The 17,848-nt window shown below is 53.7% G+C and overlaps 4 protein-coding genes across 8 annotated transcripts; 3 read left to right on the top strand and 1 right to left on the bottom strand.

The window, feature by feature from the left end:
• The first annotated feature begins 29 nt into the window (after positions 1 to 29).
• Positions 30 to 1,011, top strand: TTC36 (tetratricopeptide repeat domain 36). Its single transcript, XM_027444116.3, has 3 exons — positions 30 to 189; positions 462 to 650; positions 727 to 1,011. The coding sequence occupies exons 1-3, from the start codon at positions 81 to 83 to the stop codon at positions 993 to 995; spliced, it is 567 nt and encodes a 188-aa protein (XP_027299917.2). The 5' UTR covers positions 30 to 80; the 3' UTR covers positions 996 to 1,011.
• Positions 1,012 to 1,240: 229 nt separating this feature from the next.
• On the top strand, positions 1,241 to 4,364 carry TMEM25 (transmembrane protein 25). 4 transcript variants are annotated; one of them, XM_038167620.2, is made up of 7 exons: positions 1,242 to 1,651; positions 1,732 to 2,022; positions 2,184 to 2,474; positions 2,549 to 2,680; positions 2,799 to 2,829; positions 2,969 to 3,222; positions 3,313 to 4,364. In XM_038167620.2, the coding sequence occupies exons 1-7, from the start codon at positions 1,573 to 1,575 to the stop codon at positions 3,384 to 3,386; spliced, it is 1,152 nt and encodes a 383-aa protein (XP_038023548.2). In that variant the 5' UTR covers positions 1,242 to 1,572; the 3' UTR covers positions 3,387 to 4,364. The 4 variants fall into 4 exon arrangements, with proteins under 4 accessions (XP_038023552.2, XP_038023548.2, XP_038023553.2 ...); XM_038167621.2 differs by having other exon boundaries at positions 1,247 to 1,651; positions 1,735 to 2,022; XM_038167624.2 differs by lacking the exon at positions 2,549 to 2,680 and having other exon boundaries at positions 1,241 to 1,651.
• A 385-nt stretch (positions 4,365 to 4,749) lies between these two features.
• On the bottom strand, positions 4,750 to 8,598 carry IFT46 (intraflagellar transport 46). Of its 2 annotated transcripts, none has more exons than XM_072027666.1 (10): positions 8,362 to 8,598; positions 8,176 to 8,282; positions 7,911 to 7,985; positions 7,710 to 7,803; positions 7,158 to 7,286; positions 6,734 to 6,852; positions 6,074 to 6,140; positions 5,895 to 5,955; positions 5,490 to 5,575; positions 4,750 to 5,164 (listed from the first exon to the last, which is right to left on the bottom strand). In XM_072027666.1, the coding sequence occupies exons 1-10, from the start codon at positions 8,554 to 8,556 to the stop codon at positions 5,069 to 5,071; spliced, it is 1,029 nt and encodes a 342-aa protein (XP_071883767.1). In that variant the 5' UTR covers positions 8,557 to 8,598; the 3' UTR covers positions 4,750 to 5,068. The 2 variants fall into 2 exon arrangements, with proteins under 2 accessions (XP_071883767.1, XP_038023558.2); XM_038167630.2 differs by having other exon boundaries at positions 6,734 to 6,855; positions 8,362 to 8,596.
• A 90-nt stretch (positions 8,599 to 8,688) lies between these two features.
• ARCN1 (archain 1) lies at positions 8,689 to 17,264 on the top strand. Its single transcript, XM_027444110.3, has 10 exons — positions 8,689 to 8,832; positions 10,091 to 10,354; positions 11,080 to 11,259; positions 11,499 to 11,704; positions 12,195 to 12,356; positions 13,058 to 13,223; positions 14,511 to 14,658; positions 15,014 to 15,122; positions 15,256 to 15,460; positions 15,698 to 17,264. The coding sequence occupies exons 1-10, from the start codon at positions 8,830 to 8,832 to the stop codon at positions 15,785 to 15,787; spliced, it is 1,533 nt and encodes a 510-aa protein (XP_027299911.2). The 5' UTR covers positions 8,689 to 8,829; the 3' UTR covers positions 15,788 to 17,264.
• The last annotated feature ends 584 nt before the right edge of the window (positions 17,265 to 17,848 follow it).

Here is a 17,848-nt window from a genome sequence, read left to right as displayed (position 1 = left end):
GGGGATGGGCGAGCGGTGCCAGCGGGGTGAACATTAACCCGCCAGCAGCTGGCCTCCAGCCCTGCCACCCACACAGCACCATGGCCACCGCTAACGACAGAGCCGTCCTGCAGACCATTTTCAACCCCAGCACTCCATTTGGGGACATCCCTGGACTGGATGAGGAGGAGGAGGACGTCCAGGAGGAAGGTGAGGCAGATGCAGCTCCAGGTTCCTGCAGGTTGCTTCCTATGAGCAGAGGAGCAGCCCCTCTCCTTCCTGCTGAGCTGCCACCCAGGGGTGGTTTGGGGTCCATTCTGCATCCCTGGGGCTGGATTTGGGGGCCTGGGACAGGTACCTGGGGATGGAGGGGAGGTCCTGGGGCTGCACCAAGCAGGGCACCGGGTGCCCACAACCTCGGTGCTGGCGCCTGCCCTCTGTGGAGCACAGGCCAAGGGCTTGCTGCCTTTGTCATGACACAGAGGAGACTTCTGCGCCCGAGCTGCTGGAGCAGGTCCGGGACCTGGAGCTGCAGGGGGTTTCTGCCGCTGAATCTGGAGACGTGAGCACCGCCCTGGAACGCTTCAACGAGGCCATCCGCCTGCTCCCCGAGCGCGCCTCGGGATACAACAACCGTGCCCAGGCCCTGCGCCTCAAGGGGGACGTGGCAGGTAAGGGCTACGGGGCCAGGCACTGGGGCAAAGCACCGGACTCCCCCAGCTCCCCGCCGCCTTTCCCCTTATCCAGGTGCCCTGCGGGACTTGGACACCGCCATCCGCCTGGCCAGGGGCTGCGGCCGCGCCGCCTGCCAGAGCTTCGTGCAGCGGGGGCTGATCCGCCGGCTGCAGGCCCGCGATGAGGACGCCCGGCGCGACTTCCAGCGTGCGGCCCGCCTGGGCAGCGCGTTCGCCCGGCAGCAGCTGGTGCTGCTCAACCCCTACTCGGCCCTCTGCAACCAGATGCTCTGTGAGATGCTGGGGCGGCTGCGCAACCCCAACAGCGCCGGCAGCGACTGAGGCTGCAGCCGCCGGAGCCCCCTCCTCCCCTTCATCCTGCTGCCTCTGAGCCCCCAGGAGGGTTGAAGCCTGGTGGAGGCAGCAGCACTCAGCCCCTCTGACCCCAGGAAAGCTTCCTGCGCTCCGGCTTTGTCTCAGCTCTGTTCCGCCCCAAATAAAACCTCGCTGTCTGCCCAGCAGGGCTCTGGCTGCGGCGTTGTTGGTGCTTGCGGCGTCACACCCGGCTCCAATTCCCTGCACAGCTCAGCGCCAGGCTGGGCCAAAGGGGCTGAGCCCCCCTCAAAACAAAGAGCTGGGGGCGGGGGGGTGCCTGGCCCTTGCTCCTCCAGTGGCCGTGACCCTGCAGCAGCTGCCCCTGCTCAGAGGCGCAGCTGAAGCAGGGACGCTCGGGGCCGCGACCGCGCCTGCGTGCCCAGGCGCCGCGCTGCAGGACGGGCAGGGCGCAGCAGCAGCAGAGCTGCAGGCAGGGGAGGCCTGGTTGCATCCTCCAGCCGCTCCACACGCCCGGCTGCCAGGGGATGTGCCCGTGGCCCTGCTCCTCCTGCCTCTCCCCTAGCACCGAGCCCGGCCGGCTGCCATGGGGAGCCTCGGGGGCTGCCCAGGGGCTGCCCTCGCCCCGCTGCTGCTGCTCGGCTTCCCGGCGCTCTGCCTGGCAGGTGAGGTCCTGGTGGGGTCTGGCACAGCCCTGGGTGCTGGGAGCCCCCCCCGCAGCTCTGACGTGCTCTGGGTGCTCCAGCAGGGCTGAGGGAGCCGGGCCCCACCATCGACGGGCGGCCGCTGGCCTCGTGCACGCTGCGGGAGGAGGAGAGGCGAGCCTTCACCTGCCGGGCCCCCCGAGCAGCCCCCGGCTCCGTGCTCACCTGGTACCTCGATGGCCGGAGGCAGGAGGCAAACTGCTCGGCAGCGGGCACGGCCAGCAGCACTCTCACCATCACCGCCCGGCGTGCGGATCGCGAGCTCAACTGCTCCGTGACCCACCCGGCCTCTGGTGCCACCGCCAACGCATCCGTGCTCCTCGACGTGCAGTGTAAGGCCTACAGCACTGGTCCTGCTGGCACCAGCAGCTGGAGGAACTGGGAGAGCAGAGCAGGCCATGGATCTGCCCCAGCAGTAGCAGGGGAGCTGCCTCCCTGCCCCAGCTGCCCCCTGTGCCCCCCTCCTGCCTCACTGCCTGTGTTTGCTGCCCAGATAAGCCAGAGATCCTGCACGCAGATGCCCGCTACGAGGAGGTGGACGACGCCGGGCTCCTCCTGCTGCTCTTTGTGCTGGTGCAAGCCAACCCGCCGGCCAGCATCACCTGGGTGGACCAGGATGGGCGCGTGGTGGCCAACGCGTCCGAATTCCTCCTCCTGGACACCAAGCACTACCCCGGGCTGGCCAACCACTCCCTCCACGTGCACCTCGGCAGCGCAGCCACCAACCTCTCAGTCAGTGCTGCCAACAGCCTGGGCGTCACCACTGCCTCCCTCCTGCCTCCAGGTAGGTGCCGCAGGGGTTGGTGCCAGAGCTCAGGGCAACCCAGGGGTACTGAGGGAGCCACGCTGCTCACGCAGGTTTGCTGGATGCCCACGTGGAGCTGCCCCTCCTGGGCGTTGCTGTGGGCTCAGCCCTGGCCCTGAGCGCCCTGCTTGGCTTGGGCTCCCTCGCTGCCTGCCTGGCGTGCCGCCGAGCCAAGCCAGCACCAGGTAAGAGCCAAGCAGGAGGGAGCCCTGGGGCAGGGAGGTGGTGGGGGCCCGCAGCTCAGCCCCTGCAGGGTCCAGGAGCCCTGGATGCGGCTGCTCCCTGACCCCCTCCTTCCCGCAGGACTCCCTGGATCCACGTCGCTGCCTCCCAGGTAAGCCCTGGTTTCCCTGCCTCCCCTCGGAGCAAGAAGTGCCTCGTTTCGCGGCATCCCCTGCGCTGGCTGGGAGCGAGCTTCGTGTGGGAACGGTGCCACAGCCTCACAGCCTGCTCAGCCGACACCCCCGTCACAGCAGGACCGAGCACACGCAGACCCCAAGCACGTGCCTGCCCCGGGAGAACAGGTCCCTGCCGCCTAACCTGCGCCTTGGAGAGCTCACGCAGGAGGACAGAGGTAAAGCACCGAGGCACCTGGACCCCACCTGGGCTGAGAAGCTCCTGCTCCGTCCCCTTTCTTCTCCCGCAGCCGACCCTGGGGATGTGGAAGCCAAGGGAGGGCAGCGGACCCTGCAGACCCCCCTTGTGCTCAGTGAGGGAGCGCAGACGGGTGAGCAGCCCAAGAAAGCCGTGCTGCGGAGACGCTGGGCTCTGTGGCTGCCGGGGAAGGTGGTGGCCATGAGTTCTTTCTGTCCCACAGGTTTGGTCCCATTCCCGATGGCCTGGAGAATCTACAAAGTCCCCAGTATGAGCAGTGATGAGATCTGGCTGTGAGGTGCATCACGACGGGCTGAGCCTCCCCAGGACCCCAGCAAGCCCCCAGCTCCCCCTGTGATCAGCGCCTGTGCTCCAGGGAGGAAAAAGCACCACCACAATACTTCGAAATACTACCCCGTCTGCCTCGCTTGTCTTCTGGCAGCTGCCTCAGCACTCGTGGAGGCCCCACCAAGCAGCCCAGCACTGGTGAGACTGGGCTGGGGAGCAAGGTGGGGAACGGTCTGAGGGTGAGGGCAGTGGGCACAGAAGGGGCCCTGCAGAGCTCAGTCCCATCCAGCCTGGGATGTTTGGCTGCCCTCAGACCTTTGAGGACTCCTTCAAATACCAGATCCTGAATTTTCTGGTTATTGGCAGGTAGCTGACATCCAGTGCAAGGTGTTTTGCCCTGCTGTTGGGGCTTCATTGCCCAGCAAACCTCAGGCTTGACATGCTAAGTACCAGGTGCCACCCTGGGACAATGGGCATGGGCTGGGCACAGCCAGCTGGCAGCTGTCCCCCAAGGCTGGGGACAGGGACAGGGAAAGGCACCCGAGACCAGGACAGCCTGGAAATGCCGGCTGCACGCAGGGTGCTCCTGCCCCGTGGTGCCACTGCTGTGGAAGAAACACGGTGAGAAACAGAACCACGAGGGCTCCTTGTGTGTTGTCACCAGGCCAGGACGTGCTGCAGCAGAACCTGTGCTCCGGGCTCTGACCCGGGAGGAGCCGATGTGGCTCCCTGCAAAGGGAACGGCATGTTTTTACCTAACTGTTACAAGCAAAATGCATCAAAGCTTTTTAAAAAGCTTCTGTCAAGCTGCTCGTGCTGTGATTCCTCCCCGAGTAAGGCCAGGCACTGGCCTTCATTTAGCAGACTCAGGGCCTGCTTGCTTTACAAACCTGTCCATCCCTGCTGGATCGGGGACAGGTGAGGGCAGCCAGCATGGCAGGGGCTGAGCGGAGTCATCCCAACAGCAATAAACTCAACTTAAGTGTCTGTGTGGTGCTGCACTGGTTATTTCTCCTCTTTTTCTTTGCTGAACTCCATTAAGACAGCCAGTGGGAGCAACAAATGTACAAACTCCTCTAAATTTTTATGTACTGACCTCATCGGCTTGTCACCCACCTGGGGTCCCTGGCAAACACACCCTGTTTCACCCCCTCCATCATCTGCACGCAGTGAGAGGTAAGCAATGAGCGCCCCCACCCATGGGCTCCTCTGGTTTTCCTCAATTCCTTCCGCACAAGCAGCAGAAAGGAAGCAATGACACTGCTGGCAGCAGCAAAGGGCATGGAGGACAGAAAAAGTGGCTCTATAGTAAAGGGGAGACTCAAGGCCCCCAGAGCGCATCAGACCTTGGAACGCACGGGGTAGATCAAAGTTTTGTGTCAGAGCATGGAATTTATTCCTACGTGCTGCAGTGTTACACTCTGCAAGCCTCAGTTCTGCAGCATCCACAGTTTGTCATTTGGAATAGAGTTTAATGCTGTACTCCATGGAGACAACTCAAAATTAAGGTATTAGCATCTGCTATAAACGTGAAGACTCAAAATCTACTCTATGAATGCAAAACAGCTCTGCAGGATCTATAAAATAAGGGATGCTTCTGAAATGTTGCGTTGCTTCACGCGTTGCTTTGGTCAAATCTTTATGTTGAGCAGCAGATCTTGATCGGAGAGATGAAGGTTTAACGCAAAGCTTCAAGTGAAGCTCAATACTTCCACTTCTGCTCCTTGTGAAGGTGTGTTGGACGGGGAGCTCCTGGCCTTCTTCCCTTCAGCCATAGGCTTGAAATGCTGCAGGAGAAAGAATGCGTTAGTGCAAAGATGAGACTCGTTAATTAGAGCATGGGTGTAGCTGAAACCACAAGCCACTTTAGCACCGTGTGAGCTGTGTGCTCAGCAGCAAGCCAGAGGCTCACGCAAGCCCTGCTCTAACCATGCTGCCTGTGCTCAGTAGTTTGAGCTACTAGGGAAATGCGAAGCTTAGAAAATGTTCTTTGGACTCTTTTAGGATAGTCTACTAGCTCTTCACAAACACACAACAGCAAGACCAACTTTAAGGGCACAAGCTTTGTAATGCTTCCAGCTGAGTGACCAGTGCCTGGCTGGGGTTGCTTACCTGTGAGTTCTTGAACTCTGAGTAGAGCGAGAAAAGCAAATGCAGAGGCTGGATCCGACTCTTGTACACGGGGATGTCCAGAATGGCTAAAAGAAGAGCAGAAGTGCATGAGAGCAAACGGACTACACCACCCTGCACAGAGTGCTGCCTAGGCTCTTGGAAGAGAAGAGAGGTAACTGCTCAATCCCATCAGCCGGCTGAGCAGAGCAGACAAAACCCAAGCTCATGGAACAAGGAGGAGTTAACAGACAGACAGAATATCCTCTTTGGAGCAGCCTAAGATAATGTTGTTACCTCTGTGTCTGTCAAAGTTGAATGTTTCCATTTGTTGGCAGTTCCTGGGCTAGGACTAATCAGCTGCCTTTAAGTGAGGGTAAGAAAGGGTCTTACCTCCCCTCTGCTTACCACATATCATGTCAACGTATTCAGCCAGGTCACAGTTCATCTCTGCAGTTGGGAGGCCCACCTGGAATAGAAGGGGGTGTTAGTTCTGTTCTCAAAAAGCAAGGGCCTGAGAGCATGTGCTAATCTTGGACCTAGCACTTCCACACTCTTCACTTTTATCTGCTGCTTGTGTATCATACCTTTCCCAAGAGCTCCTCAAATTCTGGTGACCACTCCTGCATTAGGGTCTCTATGTCAGGCATGGGCCTGCAAGGTAAGGAGAAAAAAAAACAAAAACAAAAAGATAGATTACATGCAAGAAACTGAAATGGCTTCCTACTGCCAGATTGCTCTGAATGAGACAGACTCCACTTGAAGTGCCAGTTGGGACATTTTTATTCATTGAAACAAGGTTAAGCTTTAAATTTGTGCTTAGCACTATGGCTGAAAGAAGATGCTGGAAACATTGCTTCCTTTAGTGACTGGGCTGTTCTGAACTGGGAGTCTGGGCAGAAGGGGATGTCGTAGTGGCTGAGACCTAAATCAGTACTTGGTCACTTGGTCAGAGTAAGTCTCACCTCCCCTGACTTGTTCAGAATTTCTCCTTTTACAGAGTTACTGCTTGCAAGGAATTGAAAGTGGTGAGTGATAGCTGTAAGCTACTTGAAGTTTCCCTACTGTGTAGGGAAAGAGAAGTACCAAGAAGGAAAGTGAGTGTCCTGCAGACGTGCATGATATGACTACCCTGAAACTCAGCATGTCTTCTCCTCTTAGAGACATCTCGGTAGTTCTGCTCAGTACCCTTTGATTTTGCCACCAGCCTCCCACTGACCTGCAGGTCTGCTGATAAAATGGCTCACCGGGTGTAGTGGACAGTGGCCGGAGGTTTGCAGCGGTGCAGTTCGCTGATACTTTCAATCCAGCTGTCAATGGCTTTGGGGTTCTTTTCTGCATTTTCCACACTCTTCACTTTTATCTGCTGCTAGAAACAAAAATATAAACCTGGAAGTACTTTGTGGGTGTTTTTTTAAAAAATTATTTTATTTTATTTTATTTTTGCAAACCCTGTGTTTGCCCCTGATTAACCATATCTTCTTTTTCCTAGTTGCACTACACCAACTGATTTCTGCAGACAGAAAAGCAGCTGGGAAACAAAACACTGAGTAAAAACAGGTAGCGACAACCAAAAGAAAAATATATATATGTTACAAAAGTAAGAGTAAAGTGCACCGATTTTGCTCTAGCCAGTAAGCAGTAAACATCCCCTCTGTCTCCATGACTCACTGTGATGTTGTGCTGTTTGGAATTCTCTGTTAGCCAAAGAGAAAGCACTGTGGGATCTGACTGCTTCGTTGACGGCTCATCCAGGACCAGTAAGCCGAGGTTATCAGGCTTGCCATCTGGACGTGGGACCTGCAGGTAAACACAGAATGTATTCCCCATGGGAGCCCAGAGCAGGGGATGCTGGAGCTGTTTTGTAAAGAGCCTCCCCACGGTTTAAAATTCAGACTCTAAAAGGAATTGGTAGGCACGCTGCTCTGACAGAAGAGAAAATAGGAGCTGTTAGCACAACGGCACTTGAATGTACAACGTGTTACCCAAAGAAGGCAGCTCTCACCTTAAACTACATATATACCAGGTGGGGGGTCAGCAAAGCGACCAGCCAGTTCCCAGTGTCACTAAGTGTCATCTCCTAGGTGTCTATAACAGTCTGTCCTGCAGCGCAGCGCGAGGATCCCTCGCTGCTGCAAGGATGATGTGGCTGAGCTCTTGGCTGCACAGCCTGTTACCTTGGGTTTCAGCTGGTGTGGCAGGAGGTACCTGAAAATACCGTACCTTGAGGAACGCATCGATGTCTCCAACAGCAGGAATAAAGTCTGGAATAAAAGGCAGCAGCTTGTGCTCAATGTTTATCATTTTTGGAGTGTACCTGAAGGAAAAAACAAGAAGTGTTACACAGTGGGCGACACATTTCCTGCTTCACTTACCCTTGGCACAAAGGAGAGCCAAGAGCCGGCTCCGACTCCTTCACCTCACCTCCTGATGTACTCGAAGAGTTCCTTAATTTCGGGCGACACTTGCAGGTAGTCATACTCGGCTAGGTTGTAGTCACTAAAGGGAGGAAGAGACGTTCAGGCAAAGATTAATTTGGAGGGGTTTTGTACAAGCAGGGCTGCGGGGCTCCTCTCAGCCGCCCCCGTTGCCTCCCCAGCATAACGGGGCTCGGCAGGACCGGGATTTATTCGGTTTTAGCCTCACCCCTCCGAGTGATTTATTCCGATTTATTCAATTTTAGGCTCACCCATCCGGGGGGGCTCCGTGCTCCTCCGAATCGTCCTCCGAGTCGCTCCCTGAGGACTCCTCCGAGTCCTCCTCATCCTCGCTGAGGCCTGGCGGTGCCGCCGGGTCCTGTGGGGCCGGAGGGACGAGGCCTTCACCGGGCCGCCCCCACAGGGCCGGGGCCTTACCGGGCCGCCCCCGCGCCTACCTCAGCGTCCGGGCCACCTCCGGCCGAGCCCCTCGGGGGGCTGGGGCTGCCGGCTTCATCGCTCGCGGGCAGCTCGAGGCTCTCGTCGTACGGCCGGTTCTCCAGCACCCGGTGCTGGGCGGCGGAGCGCGGCCCGGCCCCGCTGCCCCCCGCCGCCGCCCGCCGCCCTACTGAGGCGCCCCCCGCCGTCGCCATGGCAACAACCTCGCTGGTCGCCAGCCGCCTAGAGCGCCCCCACAGCGCCCCTCACAGCGCCCCCTGCAGGCCGCGGTGGGAATTGCAGGCGGGCGCCCGCAGCTCCCTGCGGCGGCGCCGCGCTCCCGGTCCTCCAGCCCCGCCCCGCCCCGCCCCGCCCCGCCCGCGCCGCTTCCGGCTGGGGACGTGGCTCGGCGCCGCCATCTTGTGGGGCTGCCTGAGGGGACGCCGAGCGCCGAGGGAGCGAGCGCCGAGCCCAGCGCCGCCGCCGCCATGGTAAGGGCGAGCCCCAACGCTCCCCTCAGTGCTCGGGGGTCGCCTCCTGGTCGTGCCCGGAGCCTTCATTGGTGTGCGGGGCCCGGCCCGGAGCTCGGCGCCGCCCGCCAGGCAGCGCGGCCTGCCCCGGGCCCCGGGTGGTGCCTGACGGGGCCGCGGGGCTCCCGCTGCCCCCTCAGCGGCCCGGGGGCCGGGGCCGGGTGGCGGGGGCTCGTCCTGCTGGTGGAGCGATTGGGAGCTGCCCTCGGGGGCTGCGGGGCCCTCCTCGGGGTCCTGCCCCGGTGCAGGGAGCCCGCGGCCGCCGCCTTTGTCCCGCTGAGGTGGTTTTGGGGCTCGGGGCGTTATCTGCGGTGAGGCGGTGCCCCCGGTAACGTGTGGAAAGGTTTTGGAGAGAGGAGGTGGATTTCTGGGCGCTTTGCTTACGGATCTGTTTGTCCCTGAGCTGTCAAGCTGCAGGGGCCTAGGGCTGTGCAGGCAACACGCAGAGTTCTGCCAGGGTGCCTGGCTGCGTTGCTCGGCCGCCTGTTGGCTGGGTTCGAGGTGGTGCTGGAAATCCACCTGCAGCTGGGAGTTGTTGGTGCTTCTCTCGCTGTTGGAGTACTGTGAATGAAAACGGCTGGGGAGCTCAAAGATCTCAGCTGCAGAAACCGTCCTACCTTGGCACAGTTAATTAAGAAACTAATCCTTGAGAGGAATTTCAGGAAGGAGTCTAGGTAGAGAAAATAAGAAAAAGTAAATTAGCAGTCGCCTTATTGCCTTTTTATTGTTGGTACGATAGCATCTGTGAAATGCCCACGAGAGTCATCCGTGTGCTGTAATTAATACAGCTCTCAAGGTTTTATTAACCTGTCTTGGCTGTAAACGTGGCATCGGGAAGGAATGTCACACGTGAAAGCATTCTGGGATTCAATGTAAATTTTATGGTGGGTCTGAGCTAACAGAAAATGCTGTAACCTAGACCTTGCCTAAAGCACTTTTGGGGTTTTGTCATGCGCTGTGTATAGAGCAATGGGTTGGTTGACTCTGTCTGCCTGACTGGAGGACCGAGAGCTTTGATTCCATATAGCACATAGGTAAATTCTTGGCGCTAGTCATAGAAAGACACAAAAGACCCCAGTGCAGGAAAATCAGCTCAATGTGGAAGATCACTGCCAGCTAGATTTTACCTTTCTTTGCACCTATGATGCTGTGTCAGGTTTGCAGGGGCCGGGCAGTGTCCAGGACTGGCACAGTGAACCCCCGTCTGTGTTCTCCACAGGTGCTGTTGGCGGCCGCCGTCTGCACGAAGGCGGGGAAGGCCATTGTCTCGCGGCAGTTTGTGGAGATGACCCGGACCCGCATCGAGGGGCTGCTGGCGGCTTTCCCAAAACTGATGAACACCGGGAAGCAGCACACCTTTGTGGAGACAGAGAGCGTGCGGTACGTGTATCAGCCGATGGAGAAGCTCTACATGGTGCTGATCACCACCAAAAACAGCAATATCCTGGAAGACCTGGAAACACTCCGACTTTTCTCTAGAGTGGTAAGGATCTACGCTTCGGGTTACTCGCTGCAAAGTTCACGTCTGTAGCCTAAAACAGAGCTATTGTAAGGGAAGCTGTTGGTGAGCTATTGCTGAAGTACCATCTGCCTCCAGCTACCACCATGATTTTCTAGAGCCTGCTCTTGACCCAGGGCACGGTTAAGCTTTGAAGTTTCTGCAGTGTTCTTGAACTGTATGTAAGAAACCCATGGCTGCCCGTTAACTGGTGAGACCAAAGGGATGAAGTTACAAATTTAATGTAAAACATTTGCTGTATTCTTTAGATAACAATTTTATTTTTCTCTAAACATACTGTGGCTTTACAGAACGCGCTTGAGAAGCGTAGCAGTACTCTAAATACATTTCTAAGTAATGAGTTTTTGCAATTGTCACTATATTAACTTTATAATCTATTTCTGTCAGATGCAACCAAAGGATCTTTGAAAGTTAACTAGTGTTTGCTTGTTTATGTTCTTGTGAGTTACAAAGTTAGAACTAAGTTAAAAGATTGCATAAATATTTTAGTTGAGGAGAAACTGACAATCGCAAAACCTCATCTTGTTGTTTATCAACAGTGTAAAGGAATGAAAGGCAGCTCAGTGATGTGCTAGTTCTGCGGAGGGTCTAGCACAACTGTGAAGTCTGGGAACAGCAGAAAGACAGTGCTGGAAGTTATGTCTGTCTGTTTATATGAATGTTCCTTTTAAATGTTTTTCCTGAATTAGATCCCTGAATATTGTCGAGCCTTGGAGGAGAATGAGATCTCTGAACACTGTTTTGACCTGATTTTTGCCTTTGATGAAATCGTTGCCCTGGGCTACCGTGAGAACGTAAACCTGGCACAAATTCGGACCTTCACTGAGATGGACTCGCATGAAGAAAAGGTGTTCCGAGCCGTCCGAGAGGTGAGTGGAAATAATTTTGAGTTTGGCACGAGGTACTCTGGAACGCGACGCTTTTTATGTGAAGACGTTACTCCAATTTGATCAGGGTTTTAAAATTATTTAGCTGTTCTGTAAACTAAATGCCCGTTTCCCGTTCCTTCAAAAAAAAGGTTGATAAGAAATCATACTTCGTATTAGTTGCTATACAGAGTAAGATTGAGGTTGCAAAGCCTTTACCAGCCTTTTGTCTTTTACTTCAGACTCAGGAACGTGAAGCAAAAGCTGAGATGCGCCGTAAAGCGAAGGAATTGCAGCAGGCTAGAAGGGATGCCGAGAGACAGGGCAAAAAGGCACCCGGTTTTGGTGGCTTTGGCAGTTCAGCTGTGTCTGGGGGCACAACGGCAGCAATGATCACAGAAACCATCATTGAAACGGAGAAGCCCAAAGTGGCACCAGCGCCTTCCAGGTGAGTGTGCAGTAGGCAGCAGATGTTCAAAATGACAGGTGGTGTGCCTCCACTCCTTTGGGTTACTGCAAAGACAGAGAAAGTCAGGCCTCTCTCCTTAGCTTCTCTGATCTGTGTCTGCTGACCTCAAAGCCTTTAAAGTGGTGCATGTTGTATATATTGTGGATCATATATTTTACTATTTAAGAACATTTGTGCTGTGTATCACAGTGGTACCTGAGCATCCCGTAGTCTCCAGGCCACGTAGTAGGGTCTTTGATGGGTATTGGACTTCTCATTTTGTGTGAGGAGTGGTACCAGGCAATACTCAGAATCTGTATCTAAACTAATGTTTCATCCTTCTTGTAAGATGTTCTCCCCCCAAAAAAAGTTACGGAGGTGAATATTAAATTGTTGGGATAGTCAAGTTACAGCACTTGAAGATGGGACTGGGGAAGAATGAAACTGTTGCCATGAATGTGACTTGAATATGTCTGTGCGTTGTGTTTAGGCCTTCAGGTCCTAGCAAAGCTCTGAAACTTGGCGCGAAAGGGAAGGAGGTGGATAACTTCGTGGACAAACTGAAATCAGAAGGAGAAAATATCATGACTTCCGTAGGCAAACGCTCTACAGAAGCAGCCAAAGTTCTTGCACCGCCCATTAACATGGAGAGGTAGGTATTATCCTTGCTCTGGAAGCAGTCTTCTTACTATCCTCTCTGATCCATGTGTTGCTTTGTGAGCTGTCTTCCTCTTTAGTTTTCAGCATAGGCTTTTTCCTGCCGTTGAAGGCCAGTGTGCTCATCTAGCCTTCCGATTTTGAAAGATGAAGGGTAAAATCTGGGAAAGCACAGCAACAAAAGATAGCTTATTTGATTAGAAATTGTTTTAGCTAATATGGATGTGCCTCCTCTGTTTAGCTGAGATTGGGAATTCTCCTGTGCCTTCTGGAATGTGTCTCTTTGCAGCATTTTGCCTTCAAACTAGTTAAAGTAGCTGCCATTTTTCCTGTGACCCCAACACAAATAGTTTGTTTTACATGTAGCAGATCAGAACCTTTTTCTGCTGAGCTGTGCTGCTGTACGGTAGCGGGATTTTGAGTGAACAGCATCTTGAGGTGCTGTATCACTGTTTATCATGTGGGTTTCGGTGTTTCTGGACTTGTACCCGTAGATCTTTGTGCCCCTGAGTTAATGTGTTGGAGCATCATTAGTGCATGCATCTGTTACGCTGTCTGTGTCATTCTGTTTGGAACCCTCACTCTCGTTGTAGCACCTGCTCGTTGCATATAGCCTCTCCTGGCCGAACACTAATTTTTCACCTTGCCTGTTAGATGCCAAGTGTAGGACTTGAGATACTTGTTTTTTGTGTCCAGTGTGCACATGAAAATAGAGGAGAAAATTTCCTTGACTTGTGGCCGTGACGGAGGGTTGCAGAATATGGAGCTGCATGGCATGATCATGCTGCACATCTCTGATGAAAAATTTGCACGGATTCGCCTGCACGTAGAAAATGAAGACAAGAGGGGAGTGCAGTTACAGGTAAAGTGTTTGGTGTTCATGCTGTCGAACATCCTTTTGCTGTTCTCTGGGGCAAAGTATTGTCTAAGCCTTTTCAGCAAACATGTTGAAAATGGAAGTAGTCACACGAGACATGACTGTAGCATAAATACAGGGCTAGCTCACGGTCAAAAGTTTGAAGTTCACTCGGGAGATCTGGTCTCCTACGCTTATCCTCCTGCCTTCAGAGCCTTATCTGTCCAGTGAAGCATGTTGGCATGCCATCTGATTCCACGTGAACTTTGCAGCAGCCTGATGCATTGCTTGGTGCTTATTACTTGATTTGAGCTGTAGTTGAACAGGAGTTCTACAGTCAAGTTACTGTGCCAATGAAGAAAATTTGTTATCTAGAAAGTTATTTCTTCTTGGGTCACTTGTGTCCTTCCATTGCTGTATCTGGCACAATTGCTGAAGCCCTGGGTTATGGTCAGCACTATAAGAAGATTCTTGGAGAAACATCTTTCCTTTTTGTCCTCTGTATTGTTGTTACCTTCTTCAGTGCTGGAGGTTTTGGTGTTTTGATACACTCTATTGCTCCCTTCTCCTCGTTGCTAAGAGCTTATCTATAGTTGTCTGTCTGCATGTCTACTTATCCAGTAGTAGGTTCCTTAGCGACACATCTCATTAAAAAGTTCAACAACGCTCCCACATGTGCTGCTTGAGTTGAAAGACTAAATCAAACCCAGTGTTGACTCCTGTCTTTCCAGTGTAACTTGAATATTAACTTAGAAAAATGCTTTGCTTTTAAAAAGATGCTCCCATTTGCCATTGCAATGAGAGAATATTTGCATTGAGTTTGGCTGCTGCCATATACACGTATTTACACAAAGGTGGCTGATGGAAGTAGTATTTTTGTGGTTTGATAGCGTTCCTTCCAACAGCACGAGGCTGAAATGCTTTAGGAGGCTATTTCTTCCTCGAGAAAAATGAAAATTTTTAAAATTAAGATACTTTTTTTTAGAGTTGTTGTTTTGTAAGCTCCAGGATGCTGCCCCAGATACCAGGACTTGCTGGAGTATCTGGTGCAGTGGCAAGTAAAAATGCTAGTGGGGTGGTTTCTTCCTGGTGGATCAGCCTGGACAGTATTCCAGGCTGATAAGTAGATGTGCTGTAGCCAGACTGCTCAGCAAGGTACGTTTTGCAGAGGAAAGTACTCGGGGATGTGTAGGGCTGTCGTACTAGAACCTGAATTACCTACATGTGGTTGTCATCTCATACTTGAAATGGCTGCAGTAGCTGACACAGCCTTGGCTTCTGTTCCTGTTTCAGACTCACCCAAATGTGGACAAAAAGCTTTTTACTGCAGAATCGCAGATTGGTTTGAAGAACCCAGAGAAATCATTCCCTATTAACAGTGATGTGGGCGTGCTGAAGTGGAGGTTGCAGACCACGGAAGAGTCCTTCATTCCATTGACAAGTGAGTGCAAGGGTGTGCGTGACGTGCCGGAGCTTGGTTGGAAGGGGCTGATGTTCATCTGTGCCTGCTCGTACCCTGCCTTGTAGCAGCTGGGCTGGCTCCACAGCGTGGTACATTGCGAGGTGCTGGGTGAGGGGGTGAAGACATCTGCGTGTCTTCCATCGGGCAGTACCTGTTCTTACCAGTGACCATTTTCTGTAATGTTCTTAAAGAAAACAAAAAGCTTTTATTTAAGTTGGAATTTCTTGGTTATGAGGTTATGATTTTACGGTGCTTTTTGAAGTACATCATCTTTCGAAAGCCTGTTTTGCACAGAAAGATTGTGTGGTACAGCATACTGGTTTTCTGCCCTCAGTTAACTGCTGGCCATCAGAAAGTGGGAACAGTTGCGATGTTAACATTGAATACGAGTTGCAAGAGGAGAGCCTAGAACTGAACGATGTGATCATCACAATCCCTTTACCGTAAGTAACATTCCGTGCCTGGGCAATGCTAACAGGTGCCTTTGTATATTGTCAGCTTCTTTGCCTTTCGGGTTTGTTCACTTCCTTAGCCCTGTGCGAGTAAGGCATCGTAGCTCTTTTCTGCCTGCTGTAGGTCTGGTGTCGGTGCCCCAGTGATTGGGGAAATAGATGGCGAGTATCGCCATGACAGCCGGAGAAATCTCCTGGAGTGGTGCCTGCCTGTGATAGATGCCAAAAACAAGAGTGGCAGCCTGGAGTTCAGCATAGCAGGGCAGCCAAATGACTTCTTTCCAGTGCAAGTCTCCTTCATCTCCAAAAAGAACTATTGCAACATACAGGTACGGTCATGGCATAGAGCTACGCTTACTGGGGATACTGGCAGACTGCGCTGTAGCTTCCCTTAGACTGTCCGGCTGTGTTTGTGGGGCAGGACAAAGATCTTTAAGATCTTTCTTACAGTACTGATGTGTTCAGAAGTGCTGGGTTGGTTCTGTCCTCTTTGAGATGGTCAGAGTTGGGAAGCTGTGTTGGGAAGTGGTGTTAAATGCTCTACTGAATGTGTGTTATCTCCACAGGTTACCAAAGTGACCCAGGTAGATGGGAACAGCCCTGTAAGGTTTTCTACTGAAACCACCTTCGTGGTGGACAAGTACGAAATCCTGTAATGCCAGCTGTGGGGAATCACAAAGGAAAGTTTTAAATTAAAAAAAAAAAAAAGAGGCCGAAGTTTATTCTGAATGTTTGGAATGCCGCAGCCCTCTCTCTGCTAAGACACACGGCTCTGCCTGCCATCTGCAGTGTCCTGGGTCACAGACATTTTTGGCAGAGAATTGACATGTTCATGGGGGGAAAGGCTACAAATTTCTTTGGCAGATTTTTACTGGCTAGCAGAATAACGAGATCTCTGCAGAGAACCTGGCTTTGACACTTCCCATTCTCCCATGAAGACGACCGGAGCTCAGTCCCAGAGCCTACCAGACATCACGCTCTTCCTTTTTTAATCATCAAACACTGTTCCATTGGTGGTGCTGCCATTTTAATTTCTCCTCAGCCTTCAACTCTTGCTTCTGATGGTGAAAACAGGCGTTAAGATGATAACACACAAGGATGCAGTGCTTCTCTGGACCTTTCCATCTGGTACAAGTGGAACAAGTTGATCTCGGTTTCGAAGGTGGGGTACTGACAGGAGCGTAGGGGAAGAGGGCCTCACAGCTCAGTTCTCTTTGCCCCCACACTGTCCCTTGCTGTCCACCCAGCCCCACCGTACAGCAGTGGACTTCATCCTGGGCTCACCAGAAGTCCTTTGGGCCTTTTTCCTTGAGGCTGAGTCAGAGTGGGAGTGGGGCTAGGATCTGTCCGAAACCGGTGGTCTTTCTCAGCGTGGTGATGGAGGGGAGGGGAATGGTGGTTTCCAGAGAGCATGCTGAGCGTGAGCAACACCCAGCTGTGGTGCTTGCTATCCCAGCGCTGTTCCTCCTCTGACTGCCTGAGTAGGATCACTGATTTCATCCCACAGAGCTGTGCTCCCCTCAGAGTATGCCCAGCCTGCTTGGTTTAGGGCTGCTCACCCCCTGGCTGGCAGTGCTGCTGCCCCAACAGCCTGAAGGCTGCAGGGGAGCTCCCCGGCTGCTGCTGTAGGGAAGGGCTGAGCGTGCAGGTGAAACTCTAACGGTGTCCTGTCCTCACAAGTCCTAAAAACACGTTTACCGTGCTCCAGAGAGCGCACTTCAGTCAGAGTAAGCGTGTGTTGGTTCCCGTGGGGCCCTCTGCCAAAGAAGTTAGCGGTCTCTCCTCCGGTAACAGCGCCAGTGAGGAAATAAACCCTGATTCTTGCCCTGGGAAGGTGATGTGTTCTGGGGGAGGGAAAGCAAACCCTGTTCTGTAGTGAAATAGACAACGAATCCTATTAATTCAGTTCTGTTCAAGAGTTGCTTGTCTGTATGATTTTAAAATGGAGTCGAGTTCAAACATCAAGGAAGCATTTTTCTTAAATTTGTTTAAGGGTAACGTTAAAGAAGAACCGCACCCCACCCCCCCCGTTTTTGTAACCCTGTACAATAATGGCCTAGGGAATAGAGCACATTCCAGTGTATACAAAGAATACAAATTCTTTAATCAAATAAAAGAGTATTATAAAAGGAAGGCTGAGCCTCTCCTGCCTGCCTTGGGCTGGGGGAAGGGGTACGGGGGGCGTGGAGCCCCGGCCTCGGTGCTCGGGGGGGAGCTCTGCCGGGCTCTTCGGGGCAGCCCGTGGGCCCTTTCCCACGGCAGAGCCCGGGGATGGCTGGAAAACCCCTTCGGGCAGGAAAAGCCGGCATTGCAAAACGGCTGCGGGGGTGGGACGGGGCCAGCCCTTAACCGGGGGATCGAGCTGGGACGTGGGATGCGAATCCCTCGTTTGCCGTGGTGGTGCTCGGAGGGCGAAGTCTCCGCTTGTGCTGCCTTAAGGAGCCTCCTGGAGCTCAGTGCTGGTGGATGAACGAGCAGCAGGGACAGGGCAGGAGTCAGAGCCGTGCCCTCCCTGTGCTGCTTCAGGGCAGTGCCGGGTGCGCAGCATCCCCGGCCCTCGGAGGTGCGAAGCCCTTGGGACCGTGGCGGTGCCAGAGCACTTCCCGGGAGCGCTGAGATCAGCGGGTGCGGCCGGGATTCCTGGGCTCCCGCAGGAGCTGTCTGGCAGCTGATTTTCCTGGTGTTTTTGCCGGGTGCGTTGTGTTGCCCCAGCAACT

The sequence above is a fragment of the Anas platyrhynchos genome, chromosome 25 (genome assembly GCF_047663525.1).
Source record: "Anas platyrhynchos isolate ZD024472 breed Pekin duck chromosome 25, IASCAAS_PekinDuck_T2T, whole genome shotgun sequence".
Classification (NCBI taxonomy): Eukaryota; Metazoa; Chordata; class Aves; order Anseriformes; family Anatidae; genus Anas; species Anas platyrhynchos.
Note: the sequence above shows the minus strand (reverse complement) of the source record. Positions and strands in the feature narration are given on the sequence as shown.

Bases quoted from the DNA above. Each gene is read 5' to 3' on its own strand.
- TTC36 (XM_027444116.3), top strand. From the start codon at position 81: ATGGCCACCGCTAACGACAGAGCCGTCCTGCAGACCATTTTCAACCCC. The intron at 190-461 runs GTGAGGCAGATG...GTCATGACACAG, and splicing joins GGAGGACGTCCAGGAGGAAG to AGGAGACTTCTGCGCCCGAG. The intron at 651-726 runs GTAAGGGCTACG...CCCCTTATCCAG, and splicing joins CCTCAAGGGGGACGTGGCAG to GTGCCCTGCGGGACTTGGAC.
- TMEM25 (XM_038167620.2), top strand. From the start codon at position 1,573: ATGGGGAGCCTCGGGGGCTGCCCAGGGGCTGCCCTCGCCCCGCTGCTG. The intron at 1,652-1,731 runs GTGAGGTCCTGG...TGGGTGCTCCAG, and splicing joins CCCGGCGCTCTGCCTGGCAG to CAGGGCTGAGGGAGCCGGGC. The intron at 2,475-2,548 runs GTAGGTGCCGCA...CTGCTCACGCAG, and splicing joins TGCCTCCCTCCTGCCTCCAG to GTTTGCTGGATGCCCACGTG.
- IFT46 (XM_038167630.2), bottom strand. From the start codon at position 8,556: ATGGCGACGGCGGGGGGCGCCTCAGTAGGGCGGCGGGCGGCGGCGGGG. The intron at 7,986-8,175 runs GTGAGCCTAAAA...TCCTCCCTTTAG, and splicing joins CACGGAGCCCCCCCGGATGG to TGACTACAACCTAGCCGAGT. The intron at 7,287-7,709 runs GTACGGTATTTT...GTTTACCTGCAG, and splicing joins ACATCGATGCGTTCCTCAAG to GTCCCACGTCCAGATGGCAA.
- ARCN1 (XM_027444110.3), top strand. The intron at 13,224-14,510 runs GTAAAGTGTTTG...TTCCTGTTTCAG, and splicing joins AGAGGGGAGTGCAGTTACAG to ACTCACCCAAATGTGGACAA. The intron at 14,659-15,013 runs GTGAGTGCAAGG...TTCTGCCCTCAG, and splicing joins GTCCTTCATTCCATTGACAA to TTAACTGCTGGCCATCAGAA.